Genomic DNA, 12311 nt, shown 5'->3' on the forward strand with positions numbered 1-12311 from the left:
ATATATATATATATATATATATATATATATATATATATATATATATATTAGGAAGAAGTGTTTTAGAAGAAATACGAAAAAAAAGGGGGGTCGAGGTAGGAGATAATAAGGGGAGGTAGACGGGTATTGAAAATATTTCAGTTTTGAGGGTTAAGATACATTATATTGTATTGTATGTGGGGGGCAGCAGATTCAGGTTGGCGTGGGTGGATATATATTGATATAGAGAGGGGGAGGTGGAGAGAGGATTGCAAAGAAAAGAAAAAAGAGAAGGATGGGGGAAGTGTTAATTTTTAGGTTTTAAATTTGAACTGCCTTTTGCTTGTTCCGTAAGGTATATAAAGTAGATGAGAGAGAGAGAGAGAGAGAGTGGGAAAGGGAGGGAGAGCGAGAGGGAAAGAGAGGGAGAGAGAGGGAAAGGGTTAGTGTAGATGTCATGTCTTTTGTCAGGTACAGGATTCATTTAAAATTTTCGTAGTCGCTAGACGTCGACTTGTCCATTTCAGTTAACAGTGGGTTGTTTTTTTTTATAATACATACGTTAACGCACGCGCAAATACGCATACATACATATACATACATACATATATATATATATATATATATATATATATATATATATATATATATATGTGTGTGTACATTACTACACATCCATATACGGATACATACGCGCAGACACATATATATAAACAATATATATGCAGACATACATGGATCCATATGCAGACATACATACACATACACACAACTCTTATACACATATATACACTCACAAATATATATATAGAGACACATACACACATATATATATGCACACACCTACCTATATACATATATGTGGAGATATATATCTCCAGTAAGAGGTAGATGTACATATACACACATACATACATACACATACATACGCATCTACCCCTATACACGTATATACAATTACATAAATATAGATATTAAAAAATATATAAACATATAGACATATATAGACATATACACACGTATATACACACACATATATATATATACATACACATATGCATATACAGGCATGTATGTATTTTCATACTAAGTAAACAAGGTAAAATTAGGGTAAATAAGTAATAATAAGTAAGTAAATAAGTAAATACATGGGTGTAGTTAATAATGCGGGGTTAGATAGGCGCTTCGTTAAGTTCACATATATACGAGGTGGGTCTCTAAGATGGTGCTTTGGGCATACATATATATATAGTAAGTTATAAAATATATATGGTGACATATATAAGCTACTCTGAATATTCCGCATTTCGAAAGCTACACTGAATATTCCGCGTTAGCGAACAACTGTGTTCACAAGTAAAATTTACTCTAGGATAGCGATACAAAATATTTTTAAAACTAACAAAAACAATAGAAAATAAACAAATAAATAAATTAAATAAACATGAATACACATAAACAATCACACGTATATGTATGTATATATATGTATATATTTATATGTGCATATATGTATGTACATATATATATATATATATTTATATAAACTAACATAAAAACATAACCTAGATTTAAAACAGGTAAAGAAACTAGATATCCAGGCTAAATATAGCACAAACAAAGGAACAGGATGAATAGGCCTTTGTCCGATAATTGCATGCTCATTGGCTGATAGGAAGGCGCGATGGATACTAGAAAGCTGATTGGCTAACTAAAATCTCAATAGAAGAAGCGTATATAAAAACGACAGACAACCACAAAATTCACGCATAAGCCTGAAGAGTCCTAGAGTGGATGAAACGCGGAATATTCAGTGTAGCTTAATCGTCATATATATTTTATAACTTAATAACTAGCTTTTGAAGCAAATACTTAAAGTGTACGCATAAATCTCTACTTTCGTAGATTCATTTTTTGTGAGTAAATGAAGTAGTTATATATATATATATATATATATATATATATATCAAGGAAATAAAGTATATATTCATATCAAGTACATAACACGTATATATTTATATCAAGTAAATAAAGTAAAGATAGGATAAATAAATAATAATAAATAAATAAGTAAATACATGGGTGCAGTTAATAATGCGAGGTTAGGTAGATAGATGTCACATATATTTGGGGTCGGCATCTAAGATGGTGCTTTGGGCAGTGGTTATGTTTAACTTTATTTTCAGCGTTAAATGCATCGCTAATACAGGCACATACACACATATTAACACATATAGGCAAATAAACTCAGATACAGCAGTATCCGTATACATACGTCCAGCCATACATACCCGTAGATACACACACATATATAGACATTAACAGTCAGATGTATGCAAACACATACATGTGCACATAAAAAACATATATATATATATATATATATATATATATTATATATATATATATATATATATATATATATATATATATATATATATAGGGTGACCCAACAAAAAACAAAAGCTAAATGGAGGCCATCTAGAACATATGCTGTAGAACGGAGAAAAAAAAGTCAAAGACCCTAGTGTTTTGATGTGATGTTTTGAATATAATAAACTAGTTATGACCAAAGTTTCATTTCATTCGGACAAAACACTAAGAAACGGGGCCTAATTAGAGTTGGGGCCCATTTTGGGGGGTCACTCTATATATATATATATATATATATATATATATATATATATATATATATATATATATATATATAAGCAACGTTGAGCCGGCTGAGTACTAAATGGGTGACCCTTTGCGAATTCCGGTGCTATCTTTGCTCTCCATTTATCCCGACATTGTTTCTAGTCGTCTTGGACTTCTCCTTATCATTGGACTCAAGCAATGACGATTCAGAGGAGGTTTGGTTAGGGGAATATCCAACACTTTCCTCACAATTAAACGCGCATTTACCCTTGCAGAGGCTATCCATTGTCTTTCAAGACTAGGCAGAGGGTATGGTTACCTTTGCTGTTTTTATTAGCGATAGTGACAGCGTGGAGACGCCACCTTTATATTTAAATTAACTTATCCAAGTGCAAGAGGGCTTTTTTCTAACAGGTAAATAACTGCAATTGGTCGGGTTTTTTTACGGACTCATTTGTGTTTATTCATATTTTTAATGTTTTTTACGTATATAAATGTTCTTGCTAAATAGCAGTCATAATCCTATCTTGACTTTGATTTCTGATTCGGAGGATCGAACCCATAACTACATTTTCGGTAGTTTGGCGTTCTATGTATGCATATATGTCTGTCTCTATCTGTCTCTCTCTTTCTATCTCTCTCTCCTTTTCTTTATCTCTATCTATCCAACTATCTATCTATCTATCTATATATATATATATATGTGTGTGTGTGTGTGTGTGCGTGTGTGCATGTGTGTGTGTATTGAGAGAGATAGAGAGAGAGAGAGGGGGGCAAGAGAGAGAGACAAAGATTGACACACACATATATATGCATAAACTGGGTCTTTTGTTATAGAATTTTTCATCATAAAAATGATGTAATTCAAAAAGTATGCCTAGCGAAATAACATATCAGCTGTCGCACATGCCACAAAGTGATTGACAAATGAGGTACCGCGTGTACAAATAAACATATGCAATCTTTTGTATTTAAAATATTCACTTCATTTATTTTTTGAGAGACTTATTATTTAACGACAGACGCAAAATAAGTAGTATAACTTTTTAAAGCGATGAAACGGTTGGAGAAAAATACTGAAATATGTATCAACATGAACTTACATATTTAAAAACTTACTACTTCAATACATATCTATTATTTGTTATTTGCAATTTAAACTATTCTAGTATCCACCTATAAAACTAGAAGACATATTTTGAAACACAAGATTCAAACCAATTCCAAATCGGAAACCTTGTACATTGGATATGTTTATCACATTTGGAACATTGAAACTTATGTTTATATTTTCACTGTACCAGTAAACATTGGATTTCTACGACCAGAAAGGAAAAGAATTACCAACCCGTGGAAGCTTATAGATATACTCTTGATAATCTACGTGAAAAGCTACCAATGTATATATTAAAATATACAACGATTGTGCGAGTCTCAAATTTCCTACATTTAATGCCCACTCCGACTTAGTCCAATACTTTTCTGTCGAGAATTACTCTATTTTTAAATTTCTTTGTTGCCGCCGAATACGTTTAGCAAATGAATTTTAAATCCATTACCAATAACAAATATTTTCCTCTATATATTCAAATCCAAAGGTGTTATAACTTTTCTCTATTTTTTATAACACCAACATCTGGACTTCTACCAGTTGGTTTGGCGATGATTCTAAAACATTGCATGTAACCAGTGACTATAAATTTTAAATAACTAAAAATATAATTTTTTTTATATATACATATAAACACATACACACACATATATATTAAATCAATTTACACACACACACACACAGACACACACACACACACGCACGCACACACATATATATATATATAGTTTTTAATCCCTTGAGATACTCTCAACATAAGGAGTGTTAATGCATCGCAAGCTGGACGCGTGTTTTTGAGGACCCTACTAAGCGTTCTATTTTTGTAAATTTCTGCACATTACATTATCAACTGGACATTACATTATCAACTGGACATTACATTATCAACTGGACATTACATTATCAAGTGGACTACTTCCGCATAATCTACTCAAATACGGCGTTAATAAATAATATTCTTGTCATGGTAATTCTGATAACTAACGAAAGTTATTACATGCATACTCGAACAAATTTTGTCCGTGATGCACCTAAATAAGAAATATTATACCTATTTACGATTTCCTGGGAGCCAGCAACACCATCATTGCGAAAATTGTCTTTGCAGAAAATAAATCGATTGAAAGGAAGCTTGACGAATGCAGGTGATGAGGTGGACAGACACGATGGAAGACAAGCGTTTTACATCGGCATTTATTTGAACCAAACATCAATCAGTGTCGATCTAGACGTAGTCCAGAATTAACGCATAATTAAAAAACAAAAAAGGAAGATACCAATTTGGGGGAACGGATTACCATTTTACTCGTGTTGGATTTAAACTGCAAAACAAAGACTTTATTCCAATTATATGTACAGTTCCTGGAAAAACTGTAAAACGGACTCAAATACCCTGGAAAAATAGATGTTATTTGATACAACTTAAAAGTTCTTGTGGGATTACATATGTATCATTAATGCTGAAAAATCCATCACCAATCTTTTCTGGGCATCTTTACATTTTTTCATCGTTTTTAACTTATGCTCACATCTTATACAGTCCTACGCTTTTTGATGTCTTTTGTCTTTTTAAATAATAGCACTAGATGATTCAACCATACTTGAAAAAGTTACCCATGCCTTTTAATTATGTAATATCAAGTTGAATATACGTTGTTATTATTATTATTACCATATTATACTTTCTTAAAAAAGAATTACACAAATATAAAAAGATATTTGGCATAGAAGCAACTATTAAGAGACTCTTTAGGGTAGATAGGCTTCAACTTCTATAACATTGCCAATGTTGCCAGCTGGCATTATATCATCTTTACATATATATAATAAAATGTGACGCAATCGTCTAAAGCATTTCTCTCTGTTGTAAATTGTAGTTGCCCTTCATATTACCATTTCTTGCTTGTCAACAAATTATTTTATACTAGCAGGCTACCCAGCGTTGCCCGGTCGTAAAATACGCATAAATATTATATTTTAATTAATACAGAATTCTTTTTTTTGTTATAAACATATATCAAATATAACGTTAAATCTCTTGAAAAACTGAAGTAAATAAAACCATAGAAAGAAACTGAGGCATGTGCACGCGAGTATTATGTTGTTTTTTTCTAAACACTTCGTTTCTCGTAAGTTAAAAAATAATACTTAAGCTGAGATTGAAACCAAAATTTAAAGACATTGAGTCAAGTACGATAACCATTAGGCCAGAATGATACGATCTTTAAAAATTGCTTTCAGACTACTTATTCTTAACATCTGTGATATGTACGATTCAAGCATACGCATTCGTGAAACAGTTGACAAACAGATAAATATCCGACAATGTCGGCATACCATTTTTTTAAATTTTGGCTCCTTAGCGGAGGAAGACAGATTAAAACGTTTTCAACACGTCTGAATGTCCTATTTACCAAATTTCAAGTATTTAGATAAAAAATCCGTTGAGTATATAAGTTGAGAAGTATCCTCACACACATTCTTACTTTTATGAATATATAGATTAATATAACAACTTAAGCTGTATTAAAGTTTTATAGTTGCTTGTATCGTTATTATTTGAAATGAATTCATTTTCTGTTGAAAGCTAATTCTTCCGGATATTGCATAGATCTGAAGTTAGAACGGCTGATCAAACCGTATTGAAAACGTTTTAAAGTTTGGGGAATAGTTTAAATAAAAAAATATCCACATTAACGTGACGTGAAACTTTATTAAATTTGTTATTTACAACTTTACCCGATTCTATATACAATTAATGATTATTACTTAATTATATATTACTTAATTATATAACAAGTAACAGATAATAGTTATATAGTCATCTTTATAGTATACTGTAATTTATTTTTAGTTTTATATTAAGAATGTGTACATAGCTGTGTTTTCTTTGAGAGATGATTTCCCCGTTTAATTGATGAATGCAAAAAAGTGCAGCATCTTCCTTTCAATATGTCGTTTATTCTTTAAGCTTAATACTTAACGATAATGCTGAAGTTTTACATCGTTACCACGCGACACCTTCCCGACAACTACAACATCTTTAAGTCCAATATTAACCCATGTGTATTACCATCCACTTTTTAAATTTAAACCATTCTATTACTATTATAGGATTTTCATCATCCAACTCTCAATCAAATTAACTCTAATACTCGATTGGCTTTTGGCCTTATTATATGATAAGGCATTAGCATAAAATATGCGAATGTTGGTAATGGAGAGTAACATGCCAAACCTTTTTGCGGGGCATCAATTTACTGTAATCAGATATAATTAGGATTATTCACTGATATAAAATAAACCATTGCATAATAAAAATGTATGGAAGTGACATTGGCTACTGAAAAGTTAGGTATAATTTCGAATCTATTTCGTTCCAGAACAAATATTTTCATCGGAAAAACAATTGAGTTATTGTCCATTTTATGACAACGATATAGGGGATGTCATATCCCCGACAAACCCACTTAGCAACAAAATCACACCCCTTCACTGTTGAGGTTTCTAAATGCCAGAATTTTTTTCTCTCCAATAGCTTCTTCCCTCGACTTGTTAATAATATTTTTAGCATTAGTAGGGTTTCTTTATTAGCATAAAAGCATATTATGGCCAGTGTTTATGATGGCACACTAATCATTTTTTGTTACTTTTCGGAATCAATATTATATATTAAGATAAAATGTAAAATAAACAGAGAATTGGCTCTATTATAACGAATAGGAAATCTGCATACATTAAAAATAATATTTAAGCGTATTTTACGACCGGACAATGCCAGGCGGTCTGCTAGTCTTTAATAACATAAATAGAATAGATATTATATGGGAAAGTATTCTTGAATTGAATATTTTTAAATTCATATACACCCTCTAAATTTAGTTTTAATTCTAGTTGAAAAAATATAAACTAAATATGTTTAGTCTATTACACAGCGTCTTTGCAAGCAGAGAAAATAATATAAACAACGTAAAACGCTATCTATAATATTTCTCTGGCAACAGTTTTAAATTTATCTAATTTCTAAAATGAACGCCTCATCGTTAACAAAAGGCGCCGACAGCTTTGCCCACTTTGCTGGCTATCCTTTGTTTATTGTCGGTTCCTTAGCAAATATTATATGCATTTTTGTACTCAATCGACCTAAGATGAAATCAAACAATGTCACCTTTTATCTCCAAGCGTTGGCTGTGAATGATATATTTGTGCTGGACGTCGGTTTGATGCAAAAATGGTTACATACGTTCGATATTTCGTTGAAACAGATGAACCCTGCACTTTGCAAGCTGCTCCCATTTCTTGATAAGTTTTTCCTCGAGATGGCCTCTTGGATCGTAGTAGCCGTATCAATGGAGAGAATGGTAGCCGTCTGCAACCCGATTCGCTACCGTAATTCATCGAAATGTCACCAACCTTTAGTTCTGGTTACTGTCATCATTTCCATCGCCTGCGTAAACGCACCCATTTTGTATTATTACGGACTTGATAGCACTTGTCATTCGACGGCTCCCCGGTCCTACATTGGCATTAAAAGAATAACTTTTTTCCTTCTGTACTGGGCGTTCCCTTTATTATTACTTGTCACATCGACTGTGATTATAGTTCGCAAATTACAAGCGGAAACTGTTGTTGGATCGAAGGAGATATCGACCACTAATTGCGAGAGAATAAAGAAGAAACTGAACCACAGGGACACTGTTTATTTGCTACTATTTATCAATTGTTGTTTTATAATCTGCGTCAGTCCGTTTGCTATTTGCGTTTTTCTAATAACTGTTCTTGAACCGAAATTAAAAGGCAATGCTTCGACACAAAGATTCTACACTGCTTACGTCATCTGTCAGATCATCTCTTACTTGAACAACGCCATCAACTTTGTTCCTTACATGCTCACATCGAGGACATTTCGAAAAGAATTAAAAGCACTTTTTCGAATACGAAACTCGCGAATATTTATGCTTGATTAATAATTATAGCAATTGATGTTTTACTTTATTTGGTTATCTATACTCATTACTGAAATTATTAAACATTAATTATACTATATTATATTATATTATATTATATATATATATATATATATATTATTTTAATTATATAATTTTCTCTATTTTTTTGTTCTTCCTTCTAAAAGCCAAAAGGTTGAGCATTTTTAGATTCTGTGTTAAAATTACATTCAACGGATACTGTATAATATATCATTTATTTTTATCACATAAAGCGACTTCTTAAGACCAAATCGCAATTTCACGTTCATCAGAAACTTTAAATCCCATCCAGATTTCGAAAATGTCATCATTAAGTTTGGTAAGAGACGGTGGTTTAAAGGACAAGGAGGCCCACTGACTACCCATGTTTGATAAGATCGAATTCGATCAATTTTCTATTAGGTATGTTGGCTACGTTACAGCAAAATTAAAAAAAATTGTATTGCTATTTTTCTATTAATTTACACTTGGGTCAGTTTAATATATATATATATATATATATATATATATATATATATATATATATATATATATATATATATATAACTCAAATGACCCTGTAACGGGTGTTTAACCCAACATCCGGTTTATAACTTCCGGTTGCGCATGCGTACATAAACAAATAATCACCGCGACAATAAAACGTATTGTTTTACTGTGTACGTTTTCAGCGTCCCAATTGTTTTTGTTTTCTCCGCGTTTAAATTAAAAGATATATCAAAATTTGAATTTAACTTTAAGTATTATGGTATCCTCTCAGTGCACATTTACCTATAAGTATGGTAAACCAATTATAATTCAATGGCTGTAAGTTTTTCTTTTCAAAAAGATAAACAATTATAAATGGATCGTCTCATAGGAATCTATCTATATTCTTTTTTCATTTTAATATACTTTCATAGAAATGTTTTTGTTATGTCAAAAAAAACCTATTTTCTTTACGTCACAAGTGTCACGCTCATACATTAATTCAAGAGCTAATATAACATACTGACCCAACGGGTCACAGGTTGTCTAATATATATATATATATATATATATATATATATATATATATATATATATATATCTGTTGGTCTGTTTCCATATTTTCAAACTTCTCCGAAACTAAAAGTCGCAGAGTGCCGCTCGGCCAAAAATGATTGGATTTTTTACAGGGTCTTTAGCTTGTTGAAATATTTTTACGGGATCAAAAATGGGTCAAAATTGAAAAAGATCGTCATAGATGTTGTAATTTAATCTTAGTTTAATTTTGAATTGGTTCATATGCGTGTCACGTCACCAGCTTTGAATGCGATAATCTTGCTTTCGGTTTTGATTCTAGCTGATGGCGCCCAAATATATACTTTTGAAATCACAACACTTAAAAAATATATGCGCAATCTGGGCAAAATAAGATATCATATTTAAGTGAATTTTACGACTGGGGAAAGCCAAGCGCCCCCCGCCCCGCTAATATATATATATATATATATATATATATATATATATATATATATATATATATATATATATATATATATAACTACTTAATTTACTCTCATAAAATTAATATACGAAAGTATAGATTTATGCGTAAACTTTAAGTATTTACTTCAAAGTGCTCAATACGTAGGTAGAGCTAGTTAGTAAGTTATATAATATATATGGCGATTAAGCTACACTGAATATTCCGCGTTTCATCCATTCTAGGAATCCTCAAGCTTATGCATATAAGCCTGAGGATTCCTAGAGTGGATGAAACGCGGAATATTCAGTGTAGCTTAATCGCCATATACATTTTATAACTTACTAACTATATATATTTGTATATATATATATATATATATATATATGTGTGTGTGTGTGTGTGTGTGTGTGTGTGTGTGTGTGTGTGTGTGTGTGTGTGTGTGTGTGTTTGTGATAACATGATAATTCACTTCTGAAAATCCGAATCGAACCAAATGAATATATCATAATTTCAAACATAAAAGCCACAATATATTTTCACGTATATCCTTATAAATATAATAAATTATGCTCATCTGAAAATTTTATTTCAGTTTCATGGTTTATCTGACTCTCAAAAGCGAATGAATTTATTGCATAACTTGATATTACATTTGAATAAAAGCGCAAACTGCATTGTATTAAAATATATAAATTGTTCAGAAGTCATCAAATATCATTTATATTATAGACGGTAATATATACACAGCGTCGAATAATAAAATGTATCTGTATTTTTACTGTACATTTTCATTATACATGTTGGCTACATATGTGCATTATTATTCATGTATGTGTGCAGAATAAGAGCCGGGCTATCTTCGGGGATTTTCGTGAATTTTACTTAAAAGATCGAAGTCAAATGTTTCAATTACAAAATATTTACAAACATATAAGTAAAATAAATGCTGATGCTTAAAAATGCATAAACATTTAAACTCCTCCCTTGACTTAAAAATTCACCAAAAATCAGAGAATTAACCAATATTTATGTAATTCTACGTATTTATCAAATATTGATAACAGAATATTATGAAACTATTATTTTAATTTCAATCTTAGTGGAAATGTGTTATTTTGTTTAAACAAAATACAACTTTACTAAAGTTATGGGTTTCAAAAAAAATGAATAAATTCCATTTTGCTTTTTTATGAAAATACAACATCGTAAATTGTAACAATAAAAAAAGAAAAAAATATTTTTTCAGGAACATTACGAGAAAACCCCCTTAAGTTCGTATTCACTAAATCGATATAATACGAAGAAAAATTAATTTTTTGAACTACTGATATTATCATTGAATTAAGCATTGTTTATTTTATATTTTCACACCCAAAAAATTTAATTGCAAAAAATATTTCCTGTTTGTTTTTTTTAAGATAGCATACTAAGCCTACTCTTTATATGTACGATTTAATATTTTCCTTGCATGAATGAATGTATAATCTTCAACGTAACGTAATATCATTTTATATGATCTTGAAAAAGATTAATTTAAAAATAGGAACACAGAAAAATAATTAATGTCAAAAATGATAAAAATTATACAAGCGTTCACGATAGAATGTACGGACGCACGACTGAGAAAGAAAAAAGAAAACCAGTCGGTTTTGCAGTGCCTACTTCCTTCAACAATCTGACGCCATTTTCAGTCAGCCTTTTGGCTTTCTAAAATTTTGTGTTTCCGTAAAGCACATCCTTAGACGACTACATTTGTTTTGTTTGTAGGAAGCCAGATTCTCTTGCTTTTGAGTGTAAATTAAGGTATTTTTTGTACAGCAATGTGTTTTCTTTTATTTTAATTCAGTATGTTAGGACTGTACTAATTATCTTTGAAACAGTCCCAGAAAAATAATATTTATCTTTCAAATGCTTTTTACAATGGATTTATGTAACTTCAAAATTTAGCTGAATTTGTCAACTTCCTAATGTCACCGTGAAAATATTTTTAATTATAAATTTGTTCTACGTGTACAAATAAGCTTTTCCTTAGTAAACGATATTTTAAAACGAAATCATGATTTTATATTCTTTCTGACTCTTTTTATTTAAATGTAGAAAATATTTAGTTTTCTTTTTATGATGACAAAAAGAGAACAAATAA

The 12311-nt window shown here is 30.6% G+C and overlaps 2 protein-coding genes across 6 annotated transcripts in view; both read left to right on the forward strand.

Moving 5' to 3' along the window:
• Positions 1–12311, forward strand: part of LOC145277468 (pleckstrin homology domain-containing family G member 7-like) — an 817656-nt gene that overhangs the window by 751808 nt on the left and 53537 nt on the right. The window lies entirely within an intron of this gene.
• Positions 7634–8793, forward strand: LOC145277470 (growth hormone secretagogue receptor type 1-like). The gene has a single exon (XM_080128836.1). It carries the CDS (start codon positions 7759–7761, stop codon positions 8695–8697), a length of 939 nt encoding a protein of 312 aa, XP_079984962.1. The 5' UTR covers positions 7634–7758; the 3' UTR covers positions 8698–8793.

The sequence above is a fragment of the Euprymna scolopes genome, chromosome 6, assembly GCF_053919585.1.
Source record: "Euprymna scolopes isolate OS-2025 chromosome 6, ASM5391958v1, whole genome shotgun sequence".
Classification (NCBI taxonomy): Eukaryota; Metazoa; Mollusca; class Cephalopoda; order Sepiida; family Sepiolidae; genus Euprymna; species Euprymna scolopes.